The sequence below is a fragment of the Hypanus sabinus genome, chromosome 1 (assembly GCF_030144855.1).
Source record: "Hypanus sabinus isolate sHypSab1 chromosome 1, sHypSab1.hap1, whole genome shotgun sequence".
Classification (NCBI taxonomy): domain Eukaryota; kingdom Metazoa; phylum Chordata; class Chondrichthyes; order Myliobatiformes; family Dasyatidae; genus Hypanus; species Hypanus sabinus.
In genome coordinates this window covers 158,967,017-158,994,044 of record NC_082706.1, presented here as the reverse complement: position 1 = coordinate 158,994,044, position 27,028 = coordinate 158,967,017, and the positions used below count along the sequence as shown (strand labels likewise).

General features: G+C 40.9%; 2 protein-coding genes across 10 annotated transcripts in view; both read left to right on the top strand.

Annotated features, from left to right (window-relative positions):
* The window catches only part of greb1l (GREB1 like retinoic acid receptor coactivator), a 250,753-nt gene that overhangs the window by 4,167 nt on the left and 219,558 nt on the right, over positions 1-27,028 (top strand). The window lies entirely within an intron of this gene.
* Positions 1-27,028, top strand: LOC132399458 (trifunctional enzyme subunit beta, mitochondrial-like). Its single transcript, XM_059979823.1, has 2 exons — positions 1-313; positions 22,654-27,028. The coding sequence occupies exons 1-2, from the start codon at positions 150-152 to the stop codon at positions 23,534-23,536; spliced, it is 1,047 nt and encodes a 348-aa protein (XP_059835806.1). The 5' UTR covers positions 1-149; the 3' UTR covers positions 23,537-27,028.

Below are 27,028 nucleotides of genomic sequence, written 5' to 3'. Positions count from 1 at the left end.
GATAGTGATATTTCTGGTTCAATGATGCGCTGGGTAATGAAGATACGTGGTTCTGTCTTTGCTCTATTACGTTACAATCAAAATAAGATTTAGTAGGATCTGTAAAGTATTTGAATACGCCCAAAATAAAAGTATCTTGTCACGTCGACATGGTGGCTCTGACTGGAAACTTCGCGATGTTACATAGCCATGAAAACAATCGCGATTGCAGTCCACAGATAATTTTTGAGGGCTGTTTGGTTTTCTTGTACGGGTATAGTTTCTTGTTTTTCTTCTCACCGCAGACTGGAACTCCATTATTAACAGAGGCGAGGTGTGTATTAATATTATTTGCCATCGATATCATAGCAGCATTTTATCAAGATGGGTGGATGGAGAATATCTTGGGGAGTAGCGACAGAAAAAGAAAAGATGTGACAAAAGGAGGAACAAAAGGGGAAGGGTTCGTGCGTGTGAAAGAGAGGTAGGTGAATGAGAGTAGATGGAGCTGGCCTGATGCCATTCTCCCGAGCTCACTTCCACGCACTTGGTCGTGGTTTAGAGGCAGGGACGCTGCGGCGGGCGCTGCATCACAGCTCATTCACGTAGACACTGCAGCTAATCTCTCAAGAATGTCGATTAAAAACAAGCAGTACATCTGGTGTGTGTTTCAGACATGGCACATCCGCCTTTAAGGCTGTGAACCTTTCGGTAAAGGAAAATTATCAAAACCATGGATACTGATTTTGAACAAGCGAGTTGACTTTTTATGTACACAGCAGGCAGCGATCAGCTTTTAGCCCCACCTATTTGGATATCTCCCGTTGACCTTGTGTGATTTAGGTTGTTTATTCCGACTATTTAGAGACAGTAGTGGTTTTGAGCGTTTAAAAATTCGCCGTGTCTTGGCGGACACCAGTGGGAAGGTTGTCTCTGTCGAACTAAAGAAATACACAAGGAGATGAAAAAGTTGGTCACTAGCGTTAACTTTCTAATATTAGGGAAGTTCTGTGGGAATTTGGTTTTGACCACAGCAGTTTCGACTTCCTGTGCAAATCGTTAAGTGTAAATAGCGAGCTAGTTTTGCTTTATAAATCGTGAAAGAAAATTAAATGGATTAGGCGTATCGGTGTTCTTTATAAACGATTATTTAGTGCTTTCGTACATGACTGGTTGAAGAAGTCTGGCAGGGTTGAACTATTTGATCGTAAATGTTGCTTTCCGCTTTAATGGATTGGGAAATTCTTGTATTTTCAAGCCCAGTTTTCAGTTCCATTGAAAACCAGCGTTTTCTTTTTCAATTATATACTCCTCCTAAGATTTTAATGCTGTAATCCTTACAGCTGATATTTACTGAGGTTCGTTTCTTCTGCCAGCATTTCAAATTCCTAATATTTCTGGCAAATAATAATTTACATAGAAATTATTACCATAACTGTGAAATTAATTTAAATTTCTGAAACTAAAGTGTGGACTCTGAGAATAATAAAAACATGATATTGAAACTAGGAAGTTACAAGCGTTTGTACATAGCATCTGCAGGGAGAGAAATTTGACTACCAATGACAGGTAATTGAAATGAAATTCTAATTCTTGTCTCGCCTCTCTCTTCACGGATAGCATGTCACGGGTATTTTCAGTATTTTATATATTTTGCATAACTTTTGAATTATTGATTTATTTCAGTGCACTTAACTTATATTTTGCTTCTGAATGTGCACGGTATTTTTGCTTTCATTTTTCTGATATTCTGGCACCTGCGCTATTTTTCTTTTGCTCTAATTTTAAAACAGCTATAGGTTCTGAGAATTAATTAGGTATAATTTATGCAGTTGGTTCAGTATGATATTCAAAACTTTATTGCTTATAATACATATTAAATGAATTACACTCTTAAAGCTGGGTATTTTCAGCTATTTTGCATGTAATAAATATTGTTTTATTTTTGTAGCATTTTCAGTGTAAACACACAAGCATGATCTAATTTGCCTTCCATTTCATTTCCTCTCACCCATATGCTTGCTAACCTAGCCATTCTAGAGAAAACAACTCATGTTTGTACAACCTCTTGTTAAAGCATTTGCCCTCTAATCCAGGCAACATCCTGGTAAATCTTGACTGCACCCTCTTCAAACCCTTGACATCATTACAATGGGGCAACCAGAACTGTTGCAATACTCCAGATGCAGTCCAATTAGTGTTTTATAAATCTGACATAACTTACTGACTTTTGAACTCAGTATCTTGACATGTTGTTTGCCTTCTTAACCACCCTATCAACCTGTGCAGCCACTTTCTGGGAGCTATGAACTTGGACCCCAAGATCCCTCTGCTCATCAACACTGTTAAGGCATATATGTCAAACTCAAGGCTCGCAGGCCAAATCCGGCCTGGAGTGGAATTATCTTTGGCCCGCGAGATAATATCTAATTACTATTAAAGCTGGCCCCAGTAATCGAAGCGCCTATCTAATGCTGAGTTTATTCAGGTACCAGGTTTTCTGGGTTTTTAGTGTTTATTCGGTTTCCCTGGTTTATTTCCTGAATATCATTAATGAATAATTTTTTTTCTATTAGAGTTGGCCCGCTGGTATATTGCATGCACCACTAATACTACAAATCCCACAATGCACTGCCAGTGCATTGCTCACGCTTGCCTTGCATCTACATTTGTGTTCACTAATGTTGATTTCAAATGGTTTATTAATGGAAAAGGTATGGCTCCCAAAACAAAGCTGAAATAGCATCGCTTCTTTCTCGTTGCCTACTTTCTTGTAATCTACGTCTGTAAGTTAATACCAATCATAAAAAGAATGCTTGCTAGGCAATCTGCTTCATAAAAAACGAAATTCGTAAAGTGAAACAATTTTAGATATAGCAGAGACTGAGCCACATGAGAGCAGGTTGAAAAAATGAAGGCAACGAAAGCTGTGGGAGCACGCGCGCGTGCACAACTGATCCGGCCGGCATGAAGTCGCATTTTTCTCAATCCGGCCCGTGACCTAAAATGAGTTTGACACCCCTGCTAAGGTTCTTGCCCTTAGCAGTGTACTGTTGCTTTACATTTGACCTACCAAGGTGCAACACTTTGCATTTGGCTGGGTTATACTCCATCTGCCATTTCTCTGCCCATATCTGCAACCGATCTGTATCTTCCTGTATTCTTTATGAGTCCTCTACGCTAGTGGTCACCAACCTTTTTAAGCTCAAGATCCCCTACCTCGGCCTTAGTGAAAGGGAAGATCGACCCCAGATTGATTAGTTGCATGCATGTGCACCAAGGCAGAAAAGACCGGAAGTAAAACCCCGCAACTTGGAAGTAGAAATAATGTATAAACACCTGGGGCACCCACCCTTTTTTGTACTGCAGACCGGTTTAATATTGACAATATTCTTGTGGACCGGCTGACCAGGGTGGGGGGAGGGGGTGTTAAACATGACCGGAATACAGTGATTCTCAAAGGCAGGTTCCTTATGTCCAGTTTATTCCGCAATTTAGTTTACGCGGCTCTCTGCACTTGGCTTTTGTTCCGCTTGCTCACGTTTTTTCAGCTGAAAAACTCAACGGGTTTGTCTTCAAGTGCAGGGTGCTTGGACTCAAGGTACCAAAGCAGTTTTGAGGGCTTCATCACCTTATTAGACAGCCTCCCGGTCCAAACTCCAGCTTCCTGCCCGCCCGCCGCCAGACGCCTTGGCCAGGTGTGGCTGGTCGTGGGTGGGATGAGAGGACATGGTGAGGGCCAGAGGACCCGTGCTGGGGCCGCGGCGGTCGCAGTCGGGAGAATGCAACCGACCAAGTGAGGAGGAGTGCGATTGGGTGCGCGCTCACCCCCTCCCTTGTAGGATCTATCAGCCTACAAAAGTTTGCTTCAGTAGATCGTAACACGGTAGCTGCCCTGCTACTTATGAAACCCTGAGCCCAAGTTAGATCGTCTGCAAATATTTTAGCACTGGGTTTCTCATGAACATTCGGTGTGCCAAACAGGTTCAAAGGCAACGCCCCAGCTGTCCGCGCTCCAGGCCAGTAGCATCGGCACTTCCTGCTGGCCGCCCGAGGCCAACCAGTGATCCTTGGTGCGAGGGTGTCACTGCGTTTAGGCAGCTGACAGCCTGCATGGGTTCAAGTTCAACAGTGGGCGTTACAGGGAGTGAGGAAAGGCGCAGCTGACTGATCGTTTCCTCCTGGCCTGGTGGTTGGGACCACTGAAGTACACTGTGTAGGGCGGGGGAGCTACACACATGTGCACTGGGCAGAAAGAACAGAACTAAAACCCCGCAACCCAGAAACAATCTCTTAACAGTATCTGTGTTTTTATTTTTTTTTCAGGATCTACTGGGAAATTCTCAAAGATCAACCAGTCGATTGTGATCGACGGGTTAGCGACCACTACTCTACGCTATCCACACCACTGCCAACCCCTATCTGTAAACTTACTAACCCAGCCACCTACATTTTCATCCAGGTCTTTTAAGTACATCACTAACAGCAGAGGTCCCAGTCCAGATCCCTGGGAAACACCACAAATGACAGACCTCTAAATAGAATAAGTTCCTTCAGCCACCAACCTCTGTCTTCTATGGGCAAGTAAATGTCTCATTCACCATGGATCTCATGCATCTTAATCTTCTGGATAATGCTTCCATGATGGACCTTGTCAAACTCCTTTCTAGAATTTATGTAGATAGCATCCACAACTTTACCTTCATTGATCACTCTCATCATCTTATCAAAAAACTCAGTCAAGTTAGTATGACATGAAGTGCCTCGCTCAAAGATATGCTGTCTTCCCTAATTAGGCCCTGGTTTTCCAAATAAGGCCCTGGTTTTCCAAATATTCATAAATTTTCTCCCTAAGAATTCTCTCCAGTAACTTCCCTACCACACATGTGAGACTCACTGGACTATAGTTTCCAGGCATTCGGCTTCAATGGTTATCCTTTCCTCTTCATCAGCTCTTCATCTCTCAGTTCTTGGTCACGGGATGTCAAAACCTCTTCAACATCATCTTTGTCAACTTCCACAAATCCTTAGCCAAACTCACTATATCCTTACTTTGTTCACCACGATCGAAATGCTTAATTATGTCTAGTTTTACACTAAGAGTAACACCCTTACACTTTTAGGCTTTTCCGATACCTTAGAACTCATATTGCTAACAGATGCACAAAATAAATCGACATAAAGCACAGATGCTCACAGGCACATGTTAAGCAATGCCGGCTAGAATGCTGTTCTGGGGGAGGAGCTTGTCTGCTTGGGGTGCACGCTGCCTTTTTTTCATAACAGTGAAAACACCCTCTGTTAGCAAAAACAGGTAACTAATGTACGTCTTTCGTAACAGCAAGATGTTATAAAGTGAATGTTCGAAAAATGGGTGACACCTTTACTTCAAAATGCCCTAGCATATCAATACACTCAGCACTGATCTCCCTATCCTCTATGTTCTTCTCATGATGTAAAGTACTCATTAAGGGCCTCACCTACATCCTCCACATCCAGGCAAATGTTCCTTGCTTTATCTTTGAGTGGTCGACCTTCTTCCAAGTTACCCTCTTGCTCTTGGTGCATGTGTGGAATGCTTTGCAATTCTCTTTAATCCAGGAACTTTTCATGAGCTCTCTTACCTTTCTTAATTCCCTTCTTTTCTGGCTTCTTTATAATCTGCAATGGCTTTGCTGGTTCTAGCTTTCTAAGCTTCACGTACTTATCCTTTTTTTTTCTTGCCTAATTTCAACATCTCTGTTGACATCCAAGGTTCTCTTAACTTGCTATCCTTGCCCTTTTTTTCTGACTGGAGCATACAGTACCCATCCTGTACTTTGTGCAGTTGATCTTTAAACACCCTCTGCATATCAGATGTGGGCTTGCTCAAAAACAGCTGTTTCCAATTAACTCTCCCTTGTTCCTGCCTAATGCTCTCATAATATGCCCTGTTCCAATTTCGTACACTCCTGCAAGGTTGGCACAATAGCGTAGTGGTTAGCACAACACTTAACAGTACAGGTGATCCGGGTCCAATTCCTGCCTCCTTTGTACGTTCTCCCAGTGACCATGTGGAAGAACATGTCTTTTCCTTCGGGAAGGACCTACCGGTTGGTAGGTTAATTTGTCATTGTAAACTGACCCATGATTAGGCTAGGGTTAAATTGGTGGGTTGTTGGGTGGCATAGCTCAATGTACTGGAATGGCCTATTCCATGTTGTATATCAATCAATCAATCAATAAATAAATCAAGGTCCATATTTGTCCTTATATATACTGTCTTAAAACTTGAAGATTGGTGGTCACTATTCCCTAACTGTTTACCCACTGAAAGACAGGTCACCTGGCCAAGCTCATTCACCAACACCAGTTCAGTACAGCCCCATCTCTTGCTGGACTATCTACATATTTAAGAAACCCTCCTGGATGCACTAACAAATTGTGCCCAATGTTAACCTCTTGAACTCTGAAAGTCCGAGTTTACATGGGAAGTTGATGTCCCCCATGACAATAACCTGATTGTTTTTACACCTTTTTGAATATGCCTGCAAGTCCTTTCTTTAATGGCCCGGTGGCTATTATGGATCGGTTATACAATCCCATCAGAGTGATTGCACCCTTCCTATTTTTGAGTTCTACCCCTGTAGCCTCAGAGGATGAGTCCTCCATTATGTCCCCTCTGAGTGCAGCTGTGATATTGTCCCTGATTAGTAGTGCAACCTCTCTTCTCCCTCTATATATTTTATAAAACATAGAATCCCTGGGACATTAAGCACTCATTCCTGTCCCTCTCTGAACCACATCTTTGGAATTGCCACAACATCATGGTTCCTAGTATTTATCCATGTTCTACCTTTACCAACAATGCTCCTAGCTTTAAACTATCTATCCCATCATATCCATTACTTTGTTCCTGCCTGTTTTTACTGGTCCTGACATCTACTTTCCTCTCCATCCCTCCACTTTCTGACATGATGCTGTAGTTCCCATCCTCCTACCAAACCAGTTGAAACTATTCTGAGTAGCAAAAGCAAATCTCCCAGTCGGGATATCGATTCCCCTCTAGTTTAGGTGCAACCATTCCCTTTTGTACAGGTCACCGTTTCCCGACAAGCGGTTCCAATGTTCCAAGAACTGGAAACTCTGCCTTCTGCCTCAATTCCTTAGCCACTCATTCATTTGTACTACTGTCATATTCCTGCCCTGAGTAGCACTTGGCAGTGGGAGTAATTACAATATTAGAGGTCCTGCTCTTCTCTATTCCCTATACTCACTACACTATACTCTTCTCCCTTTCTACCTATGTCATTGGTGCCAGTATGCACCATGGCCTCTGGTAGCTCTCCCTCTCTCTTGAGAATATTCTGTGGCCTCTCTGAGACATCTTGGACCCAAGCACATGTGAGGCAACACATCATCCTGGTGTCTCTTTTGTGGCCACAGAATCTCCTGTCCATCCCCCTTAATTATCGAGTCTTCTCTCACTATCGCCTTATCTGACTGTACCCTTCCCTAGTAAGCTTCATTGACACATGGCACCACTGGCTTGGCTGCTGCTGCTGTGCCTTGATAAGTTCACAAGTAGTACTCAATGGATATACTTGTTGCAGAAGGAATAGCCACAGGAGAAACGCGCATGAACTGCTTACTCCTGTACTTCTCCTGGTGGTCACTCATTTGCTATCTGAAGCCTGCACTCTGGCCATTGCTTCCTCAGTAAAAGACTCATCTATGAGGTTTTCAGCCTCCCAGGTGTTCTGAGTACCTCCAGCTCTAGCTTCAGTTCTTTGACCTTGTCTGTCAGGAGCTGAAGCTGAATGTGCATCCAGCAGACATAGTCATCAGGGAGACCATTTGGTACGCTGCAATCCCACATATTACTGGAGGAGAATTGCACTGCCTTTATTACCATTCTACCATTGGCTCTAACTTCTCAAGCTTAAGTTCTAGCCTCTGCCTGTTCCTGCAGAAGCCTGTTGAGCCAAAACCTGACCACTCTAACCCTGGCTCACTCACACAATGGCTGCTCTGCTTAAATTTTACTTCTTTTTATTGGCCCTTACTAAGTTGCAAGCAATGCAAACAATCTCCTGCTTCCCAGACAAGTCCTGACAGGCCCTGCTTGCTATTTAAAATTGGCATGTAAAATCCACAAGAGACTGTCTCCATTTCACTCCACAGTTTCCTGCTCTGCAAACAAGTCCCGATAGGGCTCATTGTTAGGTGATGCACTTTGGAAAGTCAAACTAGCAAAGTACATATGCTATAATGGATATAATGGACTTTGGAGTACAAGTGTGTAATTCATTGAGTGAGGTGTCACTGGTAGTGTAGTGGAAAAGGGCATTTAGCATGTAGGCCTTCATCCACCAGGGCTTGAGTATAGGAGCGGTGACATTACGTTGCAGTTGTGTAAGTCATTAGTGAGGCCACACTTGGAGTACTGTATTCTGTTTTGGTCACCCCGTCACTCTGGACAGAATGCCAAAAACATTTACGTAGGTGTATGGGAGGGGGTGAGTGTCTAAGATGGATGCTAACTGTCTTTTTCCCAGGGTAGGAATTGGCATAGTTTTAGGATGAGAGAAAAGATTTAAAAGGAACCTGAAAGGCAACTTTTTCACGCAGAGGGTGAGTATGTGGGATAAGCTTCCAGATGGAATAGTTGAGGCAGGTAAAAAAGTATTATTTAAGAAGCATTTGGATGAGTATATGGAGGGGAGGGGTTTAACGGAATTTGAGCCACTAAAGGCAGGAAATTGGATCTCGATGCTTTGGTACTGTTGTCAGCATGGATTGTCCCAAGACTATAAAAAGGGATTTGATCAGATTGGTAACTTAATATCTTAACTTAATTGGGGCCAGCTGCAAGTTGAAATTCTGTGAGTATAGTTTCAGTGAGGATGATCTTAATACAAAGTGGTTTTGCAGTGCCTCTTCTCATCTAGTTGAAAATAGCTGAAGTTTGCCATAGCTGTAGCAAATGATTGTCAAATCATTGACTTTGAAATGTGATTATAATGTTTTGAATAATTGATCAGTACTTCCAATTTTTCTGTGAGTCTTGGGTTTTTTAATGCTGCATTGTAATGTAGAGGATAAGAAATGAACAGAGCATGACATTGGAAGTCTCTGATTTTAAAATTCTGATTTTATCACAAGTATTTTTCCCTCAATGCCGGGTTATTGGTGAATCATTTTTCTGTCCAGTTTGATTTTTTGGCAGCAGTATAGTAAAAGGTATAACAAATAAGTAGTGCAAAAGATGAGTTACAAAATTGCAGTATGTTCACGGGTTCATGAGCTGTTTGGACATCTGTTGGTATAGGGGAAGAAGCTGTTCCTAAAACATTGATTGTTGGTCTTCGGGCTCATGTACCTCCTCCCCGATGGTAATAATGAAAAGAGATGCAATCTGTAATAACCACTACAGAAGGACTGTGGTAGCATACCAGTTAGTGTGATGCTATTACTGCTTGGGGCATTGGAGCTCAGAGTTCAATTCCTGCACTGTCTGTAAGGTGTGGTGTCAAATAGGTCAATTGCTAGGTGGTGGGGTTCGTTGGGCCGGAAGATGTCCTCAAAGGTGCGAAGGGTTGTGCCCTTGATGGAGCTGTTCGAGTCTACAACCCAATGCACCTGATCCCAGTCCTGAAGAAGGGTATGGGCCTGAAATGCTGACTTATTCTTTTCCATAGATGCTGTCTGACCTGTGGAGTTCCTCCAGCATTTTGTGTGTGTTGCTCTATGTTTCTAGCATCTGCAGAATGAATCTCTTTGCCATCTGCATGTTCTTTCAATTCTGTGCGTTGGAGCCTGTATACCGGGTCGTGCTGCGATTGTCAGAATGTTCGCCACCATACATCTATAGAAATTTGCAAGAGTCTTTGGAGACATATCAAACCTCCTCAAACTCTTAATAAACTAGAGCAGCTGGCATGCGTTCTTCATAATTGCATGAATGTATCAGATTCAGGATAAATCGTCTAAGAACTTCAAGCTGTTCACACTTTCTATCAGTGACCGCTCAACGAGAACTGGTGTGTGTTCTCTCAAGTTCTTCTTGAAGTCCACAATCAATTCTTTGGTCTTGCTGAGGTTGTTGATGCAACACCACTCAACTAGCTGATTTATCCTGATATGTTGCAAAATCAAAAATTCTTGATCTGATTTTTGCTAAGATGTGTTGTTTGAACTCTAGTATCTCTGTTGAGTCCATAAATAAGGTCTAAAAACTAGTAAGAATGTTAGAGAAGTTGAGGAAGCTAGAACCATTATTTTGTGAATATTTTATATGTCTCCCATTGATGATTTGTGAAGGAGATATCGTAACCTCTCTCAGTAGATTTCTACCACTTCACTCACCTACACAATATTGGCATGCTCAGGGCCAATGAATTTGTGTACTTGCATGCCTTTGGCATCTGGAAGGAAAATGGAGCATCTCGAGGAAAACCGCATGGTCACAGAGAGAATGTGCAAACTCCACACAGAGAGCAATAGAAGTCTGAAGTCCTAAACATGTTGAGCCGATAGTTGTTACCTATGATACTGTGCACCAAGACTTTGTTATAGTGCATAAGTGCAAAATGTAGTCATTGGTGAGAAAGAGCTTAAATGCAGATAGATAATTCTTTACAGAAAACCTAATAATACAAGGCTCTGGAGCAGTGAGATATAACTGTTAATGAAAAATTGTTGTAATGCCTCAGTGTTTCATGTGGAAGTTGCATCCATTTGTTGTAAGGAAGGAAAACCAATATATCAATATTCAAATTGTTTTAATTTATCTTAGATGCTTTAAAGAACTATCTAATTTCTTTTATAGACCTGCTGATTTCCATGGCTATCTTGACTACCTCTTCCAAACCTCTATCCTGTAAATATGCTATTCTCTTTTATCAGTTCATTAATTCCCAGGATGAGGCTTTCCTTTCCAGGACATCAGAGATGTCCCCCTTCAAAGAACAGGGTTTCCCTTCCTCCACTGGTGATGTTGGCTTCACCACATCTTTCCACCACCTTAACAGTGATAGAGTTCAATAGGTTCAATAGATACGTTTAATGTCAGAGAAATGTATATAGTATACTGTATGTCCTGAAATTCTTTTTCTTTGAAAACATCCACAAAAACAGAATGAATATCTAGCCCTTATCTACCACTTCATGAGCCTTCACATTCAACACAGCACTCTCCGCAACTACTGCCAACTCCAAAGGGATCCTACCACTAAACACATTTTTACCTGCTCCCCCACCCCACTTTCCACAGGGATTGCTCCCCCCCTTGATTCCACATATCTCTTATCCTTGCAAGCAACCAAAGTGCTACAACTGCCTATTTACCACCTCCATCCAGGGTGCCAAACTGTCCTTCCAGATAACACTTAACCTGTGAATTTACTGTGGTCGTCTATTGTGTCCATCGCTCCTGAAGTGGCCTCCTATATATTGGTGAGACCAATGTATAAATTGGGGGACCACTTCATCAAGCATCCCTGCTTTATCCATCAAAAGCGGAACTTCCAAGTGGCCAAACATTTTAATTCCGATTCCCATTCCCCTTCTGATTGGTCAGTCTATGGCCTTCAACTCGTTGCACAATGAGGTCACCCTCTGGGTGGGGGTTGGTATTGTTCCTTTTCATGCCTTGTGGCGCATTGGGTGGTATTTGTGCCATTTCTTTGGCATGACTGCTTTTTATGAGGCTGAGTTGCTAGCTTGATGCTCAGCGCAACACAGATGGTGCAAGGGGCCAGCTGCATTGAAATTCGTCACCACTTGCCTCAAAGTCTGGTGCTGATGCCACTACACCACCAGCTGGCATCAGGGTAGAGGAGCTACACTTTACTTTCTATCTGAGTAGCCTCCGACCTGATGGCATGAATATTGATTTTTCCTTCCACGAGAAACATTTTTCCCTCCCTATTCCCTCTTTAACTCCCCACTCTGGTCCCTTACCTCTTCTCACTTGCCCTTCACCTCCTCCGGGGTCCCCTCCTCCTTTGCTTCATCCTATGATCTGCCCTTCTCTCCTGTCAGATTCCTTTCTCTCCAGCTCTTTACCTTTCCCACCCACATGGCTTCATTTATCACCTTCTAGCTTTCCTCCTTCCTTCCCCTACTTTTTTATTCTAGCATCCTTCCTTTCTTAGCCTTCCTTAGCCCTTCCTTTCCAGTCCTGAAGTCTCGATCTGAAACATCAGCAGTTTATTTTCCATAGATACTGCCTGACCTGCTGAGTTCCTCCAGCATTTTGTGTGTGTTGCTCTGGATTTCCAGCATCTGCAGAATGTCTCATGCTTATATTTTGGTAGTTATTGCATTCATAACATAAAGTGACTTAATTTTAGCAAAGTCATATAAAACATTTCAAGAAAAGAGCGCTTACAGTATTACAATAGAGTTAATACAACAAGCTAAGCAGCAGTAAATTTGCAGTTTCTCTGGTTTTGGCTTGGTGATATTAGTTTTGGATTAAATATTGGCCAGGAGAGTCCCCCTGCTTTTTTTTAGTAGTACTATTGGATTTTTATTTTATGTACACTTCTGAAGTAGATGAGGTCTCAGTTCAGTATCTTATCTGAAAGACAACATTACTTGTGATACAGAAAGTGCAGAATTTATTGCATGCCCATACCACTGACTCTTTGTATCCATCTATCTATCTACCACTTAAAACAAAAAAGAAGGGTAGTGAAGCAGTGGGATTTGGGAAGGAAATTCCAGTTTAGCAGTTACATAGCTGAAGGCCTAATGCAGGAAATGGGGAAACAGAACTGAATACTCCTGATTACAATATCATTATTGAATATTTTTGTCCTGTAATATGGATGTAAGAAGTTTACCCATAACCGAGAAATTTCTAATTGACCCATAATCTATAAGCTCCTCAATTCTCAATTTTCCACTTTGAGTAAAAATGTAACATCTACAGTGCCCCAGTTCTTTGGATGTATGCCTGTAATTACCATTTCTAGTGCATTTTGGAAGATTGTTGCTGTTAATTACTTTATCCTCACCTACTTCACTGTTCTGTGAGTTGTACTACAGCAGTAAAAATGACATCTGTTTTTGATTCAGTTCACTTTTTTCAAACAAGCATGCCTTTGAATGCATAGCACAGATATGCTAAGTTCAGGAAGGTCTTAGATTGTGTCCTCAGCATTCTAAAAGGGGAGAGTGAGCAGCCCATTTTCATGGTACATATTGGTATCAACAACATAGAAAGGAAAAGGGAGGAGGTCCTGAAGAGCGAATATCGGTAGAAAGCTGCAAAGCAAGACCTCAAGGGTAGTAATCTCTGGATTGCTGCCTGTGCCACCTGTCAGTGAGGGTAAGAATAAGATGATTTGGCAGATGAATGCGAGACTGAGGAATTGGTGAATGAGGCAGGGTTTCAGATTTCTGAATTACTGGAATCTCTTCTGCGGAAGATGTAACCTATACAAAAAGGATGGATTATGCCTGAACCCAAGAGGGACCGATGTTCTTGCGGGCAGTTTGCTAGAGCTATTGGGGAGGGGACTAAACTAATTTGGCAGGGGGATGGGAACTGGAGTGATAATACTAAGGATGTGGCAGTTGGTATACAAGTAGTTGCAGTGTATAGTGAGGCTAAGAGGAAATTCAGGTAGATGATAGGGAAAGATTGGAGTCGGGATGACTTGAAGTGTGACATGGGATCAAAAAGGTGACGAATACAGGACTGAAAGTGCTATATTTGAATGTAGTTGTATACGGAATAAGGTAGATGATCTTGAAACGTAGTTAGAGACTGGCAGGTATTACATTGTGGGCATTACTGAGTCATGGCAGAAAGAGGGTCATTGTTGGGAGCCTAACATCCAAGGATACACTTTATATCGAAATGACAGGCAGGTCGGCAGAGGGGGTGAGGTGGAAAGAATCCTTGGAAAGAACTTGGACATAGGATCAGAAGTAGATTCCTTGTGGGTAGAGTTAAGAAACAGCAAGGGTAAAAAGACCCTGATGGGAATTATATACAAGCCCCTGAACAGTTACAAGGATGTACGGTACGAATTACAGCAGGAGATAGAAACGGCATGTAAAAAGGGCAATGTTGCGATATTGGAGATTTCAATATGCAGGTAGATTGGGAAAGTCAGGTTGTGTTGGATCCCAAGAGATGGAATTTGTAGAATGTCTATGCAATGATATTTTGAAGAAGCTTGTGGTTGAGCCTTATGGGAATGACAATTCAGGATTGGGTGATGTGTAATGAACCAGATTTGATTAGGGAGCTTAAGATAAAGGAACTGTTGGGAGGCAGTGATCATAATAAGATAGAATTCACTCTGAAATTTGAGAGGGAGAAGCTAATGTCAGATGTATCAGTATTACAGTGGAGTAAAGGGAACTACAGAGACAACCCAAGGATAAAGTAATCTTCACAGGATGATGACATAACTGTGGTTGACAAAGAAAGCCGAAAACAGCAGTAAGAGCAAAAGATTGGGCATCTAATACAGCAAAAATTTGTGAGAAGTTAGAGGGTTGGGAAGCTTTTAAAACCAACAGAAGGCAACCAAAAAAGCCATAAGGAGAGAAAAAATGAACTATCAAGGTAAGCTGGCCAATAATATAAAACAGGATACCATAAGTTTGTTTCAGATATATAAAGAGTAAGAGAGAGGTGGGCGAAGTAGTAATGTAGGACAAGGAAATTGCAGATGAACTTAATAAATATTTTGCTTCGGTCTTCACTGTGGAAGATGCTAACAGTGTGTCAGAAATTCAAGAGTGTCGGGGAGCAGAAGTGAGTGTAATTGCTATTACTAAGGAGAAGGTGCTTGGGAATCTGAAAGATCTAAAGGTAGATCAGACACCTGAACGAGATGAACTATTTCCCAGGTTTCTGAAAGATGTAACTGATTGTGGAGGCATTAGTAATGATCGTTCAAGAATCACTAGATTCTGGAATGGTTCCGGAGGACTGGAAAATTGCAAATGTCACTCCACTCTTCAAGAAAGGAGAAAGGTAGAAGAAAGGAAATTATAGGATGAGGTTTCAAGGTACTTGCAGGCACATGATAAAAATGGCCAATGTCAGTATGATTCCTTAAGGGGAAATCTTGTCTGAAAAATCGGAATTCTTTGAGGAAATAATAGGCAAGATGGACAAAAGAGAGCCAGTAGATGTTGTTTACTTGGATTTTCAAAAGGCCTTTGACAAGGTGCCACACATGAGGCTGCTTAGCAGCGTAAGAGCCCGTGGTATTACAGGATAGAAGATTGGCTGACTAACAGGAAACAAAGAATGTGAATAAAGGGTGCCTTTTTCTGGTTGGCTGCTAGTGACTAGTGGTATTCCGTAGGGGTCGATGTTTTGAGCGCTTCTTTTCACATTATTTGTGAATGATTTGGATGACAGAATTGATAGCTTTGTGGTCAGGTTTGTGGATGTTATGAAGCTAAGTGGAAGGGAGAGTAATGTTGAGGAAGCAGGGAGTCTGCAGGAGAAATTAGATTGGGAGAATGGGCAAAGAAGAGGCAGATGGAAGTGTATGGTCATATACTTTGGTAGAAAGAATAAAGGTGTAGGTTATTTTCTAAACAGGAAGCAAATTCAGAAATGAGAGGTGCAAAGGGACTTGGGAGTCCTTATGCAGGATTCCCTAAAGGTTAACTTGCTGGATGAGTCGGTAGTGAGGTAACCAAATGCAATGTTAGCATGCGTTTCAAGATTACTAGGATATAATGCTGAGGCTTTAACCACATATGGATTATTGTGAGCAGTTTTGGGCCCCTTATCTATGAAAAATTGTGTTGGCATTGGAGAGGGTCAAGAGGATGTTCACAACAATTCAGGAAGTGAAAGGTTTAATGTATGAGGAGCATTAGATGGCTCTAGGCCTGTGCTCATTGGAGTTTAGAAGAATGGAGTGGTGGAAATAATATTACAATCTCTCGAATACTGAAAGATATAGATAGAGTGGATGTGGAGAGGATGTTTCCTATGGTGGGGGAGTTTAGGACCAGAGGACACAGCCTCAGAATAGGGGAACATCTATTAAGAACAGAGATGAGGAGGAATTTCCTTTGCCAGACTATTGTGAATCTGTGGAATTCATTGCCACATATGGCTGTGGAGGCCAAGTCATTGGGTACATTTAAAGCAGAGATTGATAGGTTTTTAATTAGGGCATCAAAGGTTACAGAGAGAAGGCAGGAAATGGGGTTGATAGGGATTATAAATCAGCCATGATAGAAGTTGGAATAAACTCTATAGGTTTCATGGTCTAATTCTGCTCCTGTGTCTTATGGTTTATATTCACATGCCGGAGTATAAATAAATAAACTTATACAGTATTGTTCTCACAGTCTTTAATATTAAAGCAGGTCTTTTGTCTCAAGTTAGTTTCTATCCTTTCTTGGACGATAATTTTACTCCTTGTTTAAGCATAGAACCTTCAGATGCTCAACAATACCTCGTATAATTTTGAGAAAGCAATTCAATCAGCAATGTTTCATTTTAAATTTATTTTAAAAGTGTATGTACATTTTGGCTGTTGTGATGCTGAAACTTCAATTGTATTTTAAAATATATGTTTCTTAGTTTTTAATGACCACAGTCCAAGTACTTACTGGGTGGGTTAATTGGTTATTGTAAATTGTCCTGTGATTAGGTTAGGGTTAATTGGGTTTATCGGGAGTTGCACAGCATGGTTCTTAGGGCCTAATTCATACTGTATTGCTAAATAAAATAAAAATACAAATTTCTTGTACCAAATGCACTAATCTGCTATCCTCTGTCAATATTTTGGATTAAAAAAATCAAATTGACCAGCATTTCAAAGTACATTTACATTTATTATCAAAATATGTATGCAATATACAACTCTGAGATTCGTCTTCCCCACAGACAACCTCAAAACAAAGAAGAGCCATGGAAAATGTTCCCATAAAAATATCACCAACCCCATGTGCAAAAAAAAAGCAAATCATGCAAATAGCAACAAAAAAAGAGCGAAAGCGCAGAATATAAAAATGCTAAATCAAAAGACAAATACAGTTCAGGTCAGTGTTCATTATCTGCAGGCTGCCCTGATTCAAAATTGTCTAATCTTACAAAAAAACAAAAGAGCAACCAGAAAAACTAGAAAAAACATCATAAATGAAGTAAGAGTCTGCAATGCACAAACTGCGTTGATTAAAACTTGTTCTGGCACCATCCTCTGACAGCATCAAGAGAGAGAAAGAGATAAAGATCATTTGAATGCAGGCGCCTTCCCTTGGGTGCAACGAGCAAGAGGAAGAGAGACACCATCACATGAAGCCACCTTCCTCTGGCAGCAGCAAGTGAGAGGCTAGTAGATGGCGCTGAACACATGTTCATCCTCTACACACGTCTTGACAATTTCAGTCTTGCTTGGTGCTTTAATTGGTGAGAGATAGAGTCGATCATGGGCTCACGCCCCATCTCCTGACTACCTGACCGCCATGCTGCATGCTTTGCTTGCAGCCTTGTGGAACTCTCTCAGAGACAGCAAAACACCAAATGATGACAGGCTCCAACAGTAGAAGAACCACATCTGAATTAAGGAAGATATAGAAGTTGTTTCATGACCCATTTTGAGGATGTCGCCTTTGCTAACATTGTTCACTAGTGCCATTTTCTTTTTGTCCAGCAAGAACGTAACGGGAGATTCAGATCTTTAGTTTACTATAAGCCATACAAGTTTTACTTGACCAGTTTATATGTTGTCTGTGAAACTTAATTAGATTGCTGCTTTGTAATTATTTCCAGGTGTCTAGTTTTCAAAGAAATTGTGGGATTTGTTAATTAAATTTTTTGGGTGACATGGCAGACATTTAGTGGGTGATGGGGTTAACTGACAGTGATGCTTTGGAAATGGCCTTAACATTTTATGGGTGGCTTGAGGTAACTTCAAGGATTAAAAATGTGAAATTTGTATAATTGATGCATTTGATCTAAAATGAAACTGAGTAAGATGGAAGTGTTATTTAACTAAATTTAACTAACTTTCGTGAAATATTAGAATAAACACTGAACTTATGATTGTTGGGGAGTCAGAACTTTGGATAGGAAATGGTTCAGGAATTTAAGATTAATATGGATGTGGGCATTACTGAAAACTGGTGACATAGATGTGGTAGGATAACTTAGATTTACAGGGCAAAATTATCAGTTAGGAATCTGCTGCCCTTTGGAAGTTTTTTCACAAGATGATTGATTTATGGAACAAGGTCCAGAAGTCATGGGGGAGACTGTTTCTTTTAACTCCTTCAAGAGGGCATTAGAAGATTTCAGGAAGCCAAAACCATCATAGAGTGTAGCTGGTAAGAATATGTTATTTCTGGGCAATTGTGACTCTATTTTGATTGTTTTTAGGAGCAGATGAGGATGAAAATGCAAATTGGTTATAGGTTCATCTTTTTAGCTCTCAGGAAGTTGGGTGCGGATGGCTCAATTCTACACTGAGATGGCTTCCCCCAATATATTTAGGTGGTTGTTCAGCATAAATTAAATTGATGATTTACTTTTCAAGCTGGTTTGAGATTGTTATGTTTGTTTACTGAGTAGAGTGGATGAGAAACAAAAATCGTAAAGCCTCCTCATCAGTTAAAGTGACGTATTAGTCCTTCATGGCTTAATTGCCTTACTTTTCCCTTAGATGAAGACATATGCAATATACATGTTAATAGTGCCATTAACACAGCAAAATATTTCAAGATTTCAAGTTAATTAAGCATAAATTTATGTTATAGCACATAAGAAGACATTAGAATTAAAGCTTGTTTAAAGGTTTGAAGGAGCATCTTGGGTGAGGAAGGGGAAATTGGGAGATAGGCTTACAGAGGGATTTCAAGATCTCAGGCCATTGGCTACGGAGCACAAAACTTCTATCACTGGATGAATGAAGGTGATGAAGATCTAGATAATGAACTGTGAGGAGTTATTCAGCGTTATCTCAGAGAGTTAGAGGATTTTCAGAGGTTATAGAAATAAAGAAGAGTGAAAATATGAAGGGTATGGAGAGTGAACATGAGAATTTTGAAATTTATACCAGTCCCCCAGTGCCAGTGTAGAGTACCAGAGATAGGAGTGGTAAGCTAATGGGATTTGGTGTTAGTTAGAATTTGACAGCAGAACTTTTGGATGACCTGAAGTTTATGGTGAATCAAATGACACAGACTAGCCAATTTACTTTGAATTGGTCAGGCTGGAAAGTTATAATGGCTTGATTACAGATTTCTGAAGCATGCAAGACTGGAGTTACGCAATATTACTTCTTGGCATTAGAATGGATACGTGGTTGGAAGCTCACCTGACAGCCAGAAAAAGCATTAAGGTTACGTAAGTTCAATTTCACACCATTGTGATGGAAAGCGATTCTTTTGTATATTTGCATGCTCATTTTGACCACTGCACTATACCTGAGTGCATCATTTTTACTTCTACGTTTTTCTTTGCCCTTTTCTTTCATTCCTTTCCATACCACTTGCACCCTTCTATCATAATGGCTCCTTTAATTTCACCCATTTCGGGAACTCTTCAATATTACTCTTCTATTTCCAGGACGGCTGTAGAAAGATAGAATGGAGAACAATCAAGCAAAATGTGAAAGTTCAAAGTAAATTTTATTATCAAAGTACATACATGTCACTAGATACTTCCCTGAGATTCATTTTTTTGCGGGCAATCACAGTATATACAAGAAACACAATAGAATCAATGCAATAGGACTGGCAAATAACCGAAGTGCAAAAAGCAGCAAAGAAATAGCAGAATCAAGGATCTATCTGGCATCCACCTGTTTCTACTTACTTTGTTTTATAGAATCCTTATTTCTTTCTCTAAAGAAATAGAGAAAGGTTTCCAAAATAAAGTGATGTTGAACTTGGAATGAGTGAAAGATTGAAACAGTGCTTCAATGCTAATTTGTTAAATTGGGACCAATTTAAGATGGCTGGAATAGTGGATTTCTTTATATTTTTCACTTTAGGTATCTTTGGAAGGCAGTTACTATTCTTTGCTGATGGACAGGATGTTAGTTTAGGGTAGTGGATAGTATAACTTTGGTTTGGATGGTATTGAGCTTGCATGTTGTTGGAGCTGCACTCATCCAAGCAAGTGGAGAATGTTTTTATCACTTCCTTATTTATGTTTGAGAGATATTGGTGAAGTTTTGGGATGACGAGAGGCGAGTCGCTCAGAAGGGATGTCTGGCCTCTCACTTACTCTTACTCTCTGTACCTTCTCTAGTGGAATTTCTGGTTGTTGGTGATCTCCAATATAACTTTGACACAGAAGAGTCTTTTTCTGTTGATCAGTGTCAAATAAGCCAAATTAAATTCACTGTGATTCAATGTTGTAAAACAGTAAAACATGGAAACTTCTGGGGGGGTGGTGGTGAATACTTTTTATAGGAACTGTATGCATTTCCTGCACTGTGCCTGTTTCAGAGCCTCTTGAATGCCTCAATTGTATTTGCTCCCTCCACCACCCCAGGCAGTTGATTCATCGTACACACCACTTACTGTGTAAAAAAACAACTTGCCTTGCACATCTCAGAATCAGAATCAGGTCTGTTATCACAGATATGTGTCGTAAAATTTATTGTGGCAGCACAGTACAAGACATAAAATTACTGTAAGTTACAGATATAAATAATAGTGCAAAAGATGAATAAGGAGGCAGTGTTCATGGACTTTTCAGAACTCTGGTGGATGATGGGGAGAAAGCTATTCTTAAAACTGTTTTGAACTTATCTCCTATCCTTAAATGTATGTCCTCTGGCATTAAACATTTCAACACTAGTATAAAGATAATAGCTGTCTATGGCTCTCATAATCTTATAACCTCTATCTCATCTCCCTCCAGTCTCCACCACTCTAGAGGGGAAAAAAACAAGTTTGTCCATCTTCCATCCTTTAAGATGGTCTTATGGTCTTATACCACCATCTAGGTCATGCCATCTTTTTCTTTATTTTTTTTTTATTCGCCATACGTGGTTTATTAATGAGTAAGGCACAATTTGATATTAATGCATCTCCATTCTTCTGCATATCCAATTTATTATTTTTACAAATCACCAAGAAACTATATTCTTAGCTGGAAGACAGAATTAGGCTTATAATGTACATTAAGAAAATCATATGCTAAAAGCTGGCCAAAGCTCTTTATTTAACAAAGAGTTTATTATATAAACAAAGAGTAGCGATTAACGGGTCCCTTTTGGAATGGCAGGCTGTGACCAGTGGTTCAGTGGATCAGTGTGACCGCAAGGTTCAGTGCTGGGACCACAGCTGTTTACAATATACATTAATGATTTAGATGAAGGGATTAAAAGTAACATTAGCAAATTTGCTGATGACACAAAGCTGGGTGGCAGTGTGAAATGTCAGGAGGATGTTATGAGAATGCAGGGAGACTTGGACAGGTTGGGTGAGTGGGCAAATGTATGGCAGATGCAGTTTAACGTAGATAAATGTAAGGTTATCCACTTTGGTGGCAAGAACAGGAAGGCAGATTACTATCTAAATGGAGTCAAGTTAGGAAAAGGGGAAGTACAATGAGATCTAGGTGTTCTTGTACATCAGTCAATGAAAGCAAGCATGCAGGTACAGCAGGCAGTGAAGAAAGCTAATGGCATGCTGGCCTTTATAACAAGAGGAATTGAGTATAGGAGTAAAGAGGTCCTTCTGCAGCTGTACAGGGCCCTGGTGAGACCCCACCTGGAGTATTATGTGCAGTTTTGGTCTCCATGTTTGAGGAAGGACATTCTTACTATTGAGGGAGTGCAGTGTAGATTCACAAGGTTAATTCCGGGAATGGCGGGACTGTCATGTTGAAAGATTGGAGCGACTGGGCTTGTGTACACTGGAATTTAGAAGGATGAGAGAGGATCCGATTGAAACATATAAGATTATTAAGGGTTTGGACACGCTGGAGGCAGGAAGCATGTTCCCGCTGATGGGTGAGTCCAGATCTAAAGGCCACAGTTTAAGAATAAGGGGTAGGCCACTTAGAACAGAGATGCGGAAAAACTTTTTCACCCAGAGTGTGGTGGATATGTGGAATGCTCTGCCCCAGAAGGCAGTAGAGGCCAAGTCTCTGGATGCATTCAAGAGAGAGTTAGATATAGATAGTGGAGTTAAAGGATATGGGGAGAGGGCAGGAAAGGGGCACTGATTGTGTATGATCAGCCATGATCACAGTGAATGGCGGTGCTGGCTAGAAGGGCCAAATGGCCTATTCCCGCACCTACTGTCTATTGTCTATTTGAGATACATATTCAATGGCTTAATTTTTTTATTGGCAAATGTGGATGGTATTTTCAGATGAGCAGAATATTTTTCAATTCCATTCTTGTTGTCTGGTACCACATATACAGAACTGATGCCTCATGATTTAGCCAGGGCAGCACTAAAGGGACTACTTACAAGAGCCAATGTCCCAAAACCAGATGTTGACCATATTGTATTTGTTACTGTTACTCAGGAGGTCAAAACAAGTAATGTTTCTCGAAAGGCTGAACTTGGAGTAGGGTTTTCAGAAAGAATTCCAGCCCACACTGTAACAATGGCTTGTATTTCTTCAAATCAGACAATGACTACAGCTCTTGATCTAATTGCTTCCAGTCAGTGTGATACAGTAATAGCAGGTGGTGTAGAATTAATGTCTGATGTTCCCATCCCTCACAGCAGGAAAATGAGGAAGGCCTTACTTTCATTTCCCAGAGCTAAGACAATAGGACAGAAGTTGACTCTCCTTGGAAAAATCTGCCCAGACTATTTTGCTCCTGAACTTCCAGCGGTAGCTGAATTCTCCACCAATGAGACGATGGGGTGTTCTGCAGACAGAATTGCAGCACCATTCGGTGTATCCCGAAGAGAACAAGATGAATTTGCTTTGTGTTCACATTCTTTGGCCAAGAAAGCAGAAACTGAGAAGTTTCTTAAAGATGTCATTCCATTCAAAGTGCCAGGCCATTACACTGTCACCAAAGATAATGGAATTAGACCATCCTCGATGGAACAGCTGACTAAATTGAAGCCAGCTTTTATCAAACCGCATGGAACCATTACTGCTGCCAATGCTTCTTTCCTGACAGATGGTGCTTCTGCTGTGTTAATAATGTCTGAAGATAAAGCGCTGGCTATGGGCTACAAACCACTGACTTATCTAAGGAACTTTGTGCATGTCTCACAGGATCCAAAAGACCAGTTGCTGCTTGGGCCAACATATGCAACTCCTAAGGTTTTGGAGAAAGCTGGATTAACGCTTAATGATATTGAGTTCCATGAGGCACAGATCCTGTCTAATATGAAAGCTTTGGATTTAGAGTGGGTTGCAAAAGCCTATATGGGCAGAAAAACTAAGGTCGGTGTTTGTGAAATGGATAAGTTTAACTGTTGGGGTGGTTCATTATCCCTGGGACATCCTTTTGGTGCCACTGGTTGTCACCTCGTTACAACGGCTGCTCACAGACTGATTGCAGGAGGTGGACAATATGCACTTGTTGCTGCTTGTGCTGCTGGAGGACAGGGTCATGGAATGATTGTTGAAACCTATCCCCAGAAATGAAATGTGCTTTCCTAATCAGCACCAATCCAGTGTAATGGAAAATGAAGATCAAAAATATTCTGCTCATCTTTTTCTGTATTCTAATAACATTTTCTTATAATAATGGTGTATACTTGATGTTTAGTTAATGTGTTTTCTTGTGACTGCTGCTTATATGATGCTATGTGCCTGTGATGGCAGGTAAGTTTTTCATGGCACCTCTGCGTACATGTACTTGTGCATTTAACAGTAAATAAGACTTTGATTTTGAAAAGAAGCCTAACTTCAGGATAACATAGAACTTTGTATTTCCATACTATCATGTTTGAAAAAAGCAGCCAGGGAGAACGATATAGAGGAATTTGGGTAGATGCAAATGTTAGCCAAACAGAATGGCTTCAGTTTTTGTTGTCAGGACTCTCAATTTGATTTGATTTGATGGCAGAAAGAAGTCCATATGGTGTGAAAGCATAAAGATGGTATAGTTCTGTGGTGAGTTTCATGTCAACAGTGTTGCTAAGGACTTGGTGAATAACATTATATTCTGAATATATATTGTAGTTTGAAGGTGTTAAAATATAATCCTTGCTACCTTAAGAAATTTTCTGGATGGTAGAAAAGCACCTTGCTATCAGAGATTTATTTATGATTATGGAAGCAGATTGGAGGATGAAGGAAAGTTATTTCTCATTATTGGTTACATTCAGTGAAAGGAGGGCTTTCTTTTACTGCAGAAAATTTTGTTGCATCTTGGTAAATAGCATTCAAAATATTAATCTGGAGCAAAATACTTGAACAGGCTGAGGATGTAAAGGACGATCTGAGGAAGAAACATCCAACCAAATCACTGCCAACGTATACTGGAAGCTCCTGTGACAGTTTCATAATGCATTGCTTTCCAGTGTCAGAACTTGTGTCATTAAGTGTCATTGTCCTTAGGTAGACTGTCTACCAGCTATGATACTATTTGAGGGACTATTCTGTGCACTAATTCCTTGTCGCAGTTCATATCCAATGGCTATGTTTCTAAAGTAACTCACAATGTACGAATGCCTGGAAATACATTACTTCCATTTCAAACAGCTCACTGATGCTAGTTTATTAATGTACAGCAAGATCAATGTTCCCATTTTAATTTCAGTGCAACAGCACAGGTATATTTTGTCTTGGCATCACTTCCACTTAAGGGAGGAAGGATGGTATTGATATGGCAGGATTGAATTTCACACAATTGCTGCAACTTACAGGTTGTGTACCATGAATTTCAGGGTTCCACACAAAAAGCAACCTTTAGTGGTAACCCATGTCTGTAGCAAATATCATTTTAGCAGTATTGGCTGAAAGGGGGGCACGAGAGAAGAGGAATCAAGTGCCCGAGTTTCCAGATGGCAAGTAGGAGATGCTCTTTGAAGGACATTTTATGCAAGTATGGTAGGAGGCCTCTGAGGACCAGAGTCTGGAGATTCTGGCAAGGTACAGCTGCTGAGCTTATTTACTAGGCGTGACAGTCAGCAATAAATGGAGCAGTGCTGAAAAATGTATCATGACCTCAGAAGATATGTCAAGATGAGAGCTCAAGCATTTTAAGAAAGAAGAAAGAAAAAAAGAAATATCGTTATTGTCATTGCATAGTACAATTTGTCATGCACCAATACAGTGAAAATGAGTATGCAACTCGTACTCAATGCTATAAAACAACAAATAAAATAAGCAATAAATAAAATTAAGTAACCAGCCAGTACAAGCAATGTCCAGCAGTACAAAAGTGCAACTCAGATGTATGACAGCCATAAAACCAGTATTAAAAGTAGCAATATAACAAATTTATGGATGATGCTTGATTGTTGGTTCAGAGCAATTATAGCTCTGGGGAAAAAGCTATTTAATGTGCTGAACAGATATTCTGTCCTCAGCTGAAATGCTTAAAGTAAATTTATCACCAAAGTACATATATGTCACCAAATACTACCTTGAGGTTCATTTTCTTGCAGACATTCATGGTAAATACAAGAAACACAATAGAATCAAAGAAAGACCACATCAACAGGGCAGACAACCAGTGTGCAAAGGACAACAAACTGTGCAAATACAAAAACAAAGAAATAAAGGAAATAATAATAATAAATAAGCAATAAATATTAAGAACATGAAATATAGAGTCTTTGAAAGTCAATCCATAGGTTGTGGGAACAGTTAAGTGATGAGGTGAGTGAGATTGATTGAAGTTACCCTCACTGCTTCAAGAGCCTAACTGTTCCTGAACCTAGTGGTGCGAGTCCTGAGGTTCCTTTACTTTCTAACTTTCTACCTGATGACAGCAATGAGAAGAGAGCATGACCTGGGTGGGGGTGGGGGGGGGGGGGGGGGTCCCTGATGATCGATGCTGCTTTGCTGTGACAATGCTCCATATTGATGTGCTTCAGTAGTGGGTAGGGCTTTACCTATTATAGATTGAGTCATATCCACTACTTCTCACAAACTGCTAAGGAAGTAGAGGCCTGCTGTGCTTTTTCGTAATTGCTGTTATGTGCTAGGCCCAGGACAGATCCTCTGAATGTTAACACCAAGGAATTTAAAGTTACTGACTCTCCACCTCCGATCCTCCAATGAGGACTGGCTCATGGACCTCTGTTTCCTTTTCCCGAAGTCAATAATTGGCTCCTTGGTCTTGGTGACATTGAGTAAAAGGTTGTTGTGGTACCACTCAGCCAGATTTGCAATCTCTCTCCTATATGCTGATTTATCATCACCTTTGCTTTGACCAATGTCAGTGGTGTCATCAGCTAGCTTAAATATGGCATTGGAGCTGCGCTTAGCAACACAGTTTTAAGTGTAAAGCGAGTAGAGCAGGTGGCGAAGCACACAGCCTTGTGGTGCACCTGTGGTGGAGATTTTGTGGAGATGTAGTTGCTAATCCGAATTGACTAGGGCTTGCAGGTGAGGAAATTGAGGATCCAATTGCACAAGGAAGTATTGAGGTTAAGGTCTTGAAGCTTGTTGAGTAGTTTTGAGGTGATGATAGTATTGAATGCCGAGAAATTTTGAGACACATTCAAAAAGACATCACGCATGTGCACACAAGCCGCACGCTCACCACAGAGACACACATCATGGGTCAGGCAACTGCAAAGCAGAGTTTAGTTGTCAGATCTTGGTGTGGGTTGGGGGCTGCACTGACAAGTCTGAGTCAAAACAGATCTGCATTTCCTTCTCTGCCCAGTCTGGGAGCTTCATCTGGTCTTGGGTGTGGGAAGGTGCTATTTCAGACTGCAGACACAAAATCAGCAGCAGGCCCTTCCAGGGCAAGAGATTGTGATTAGTGTCCATCATGGATATTTTGTTATTCCTTCTGATAGAAGGGAGCAGGCTACCAGCCAACGCATTGGTTGGAGACTTACTGGCTGTGAAATGGGGGTAAGCAATGAGGCAGTTTTCTTTATTCAGAGGCAACTGATTATAGGTATTTATCAATGAAACTGCTACTCTACATCAGCGTTCTTGCCCTTCCCCCAC

Excerpts from the sequence above, each read along its gene's own strand:
- LOC132399458 (XM_059979823.1), top strand. The coding sequence starts at position 150 with ATGGTGGCTCTGACTGGAAACTTCGCGATGTTACATAGCCATGAAAAC. Across the intron at positions 314-22,653 it reads CCATTATTAACAGAGGCGAG|CAGGAAAATGAGGAAGGCCT; the intron begins GTGTGTATTAAT and ends CATCCCTCACAG.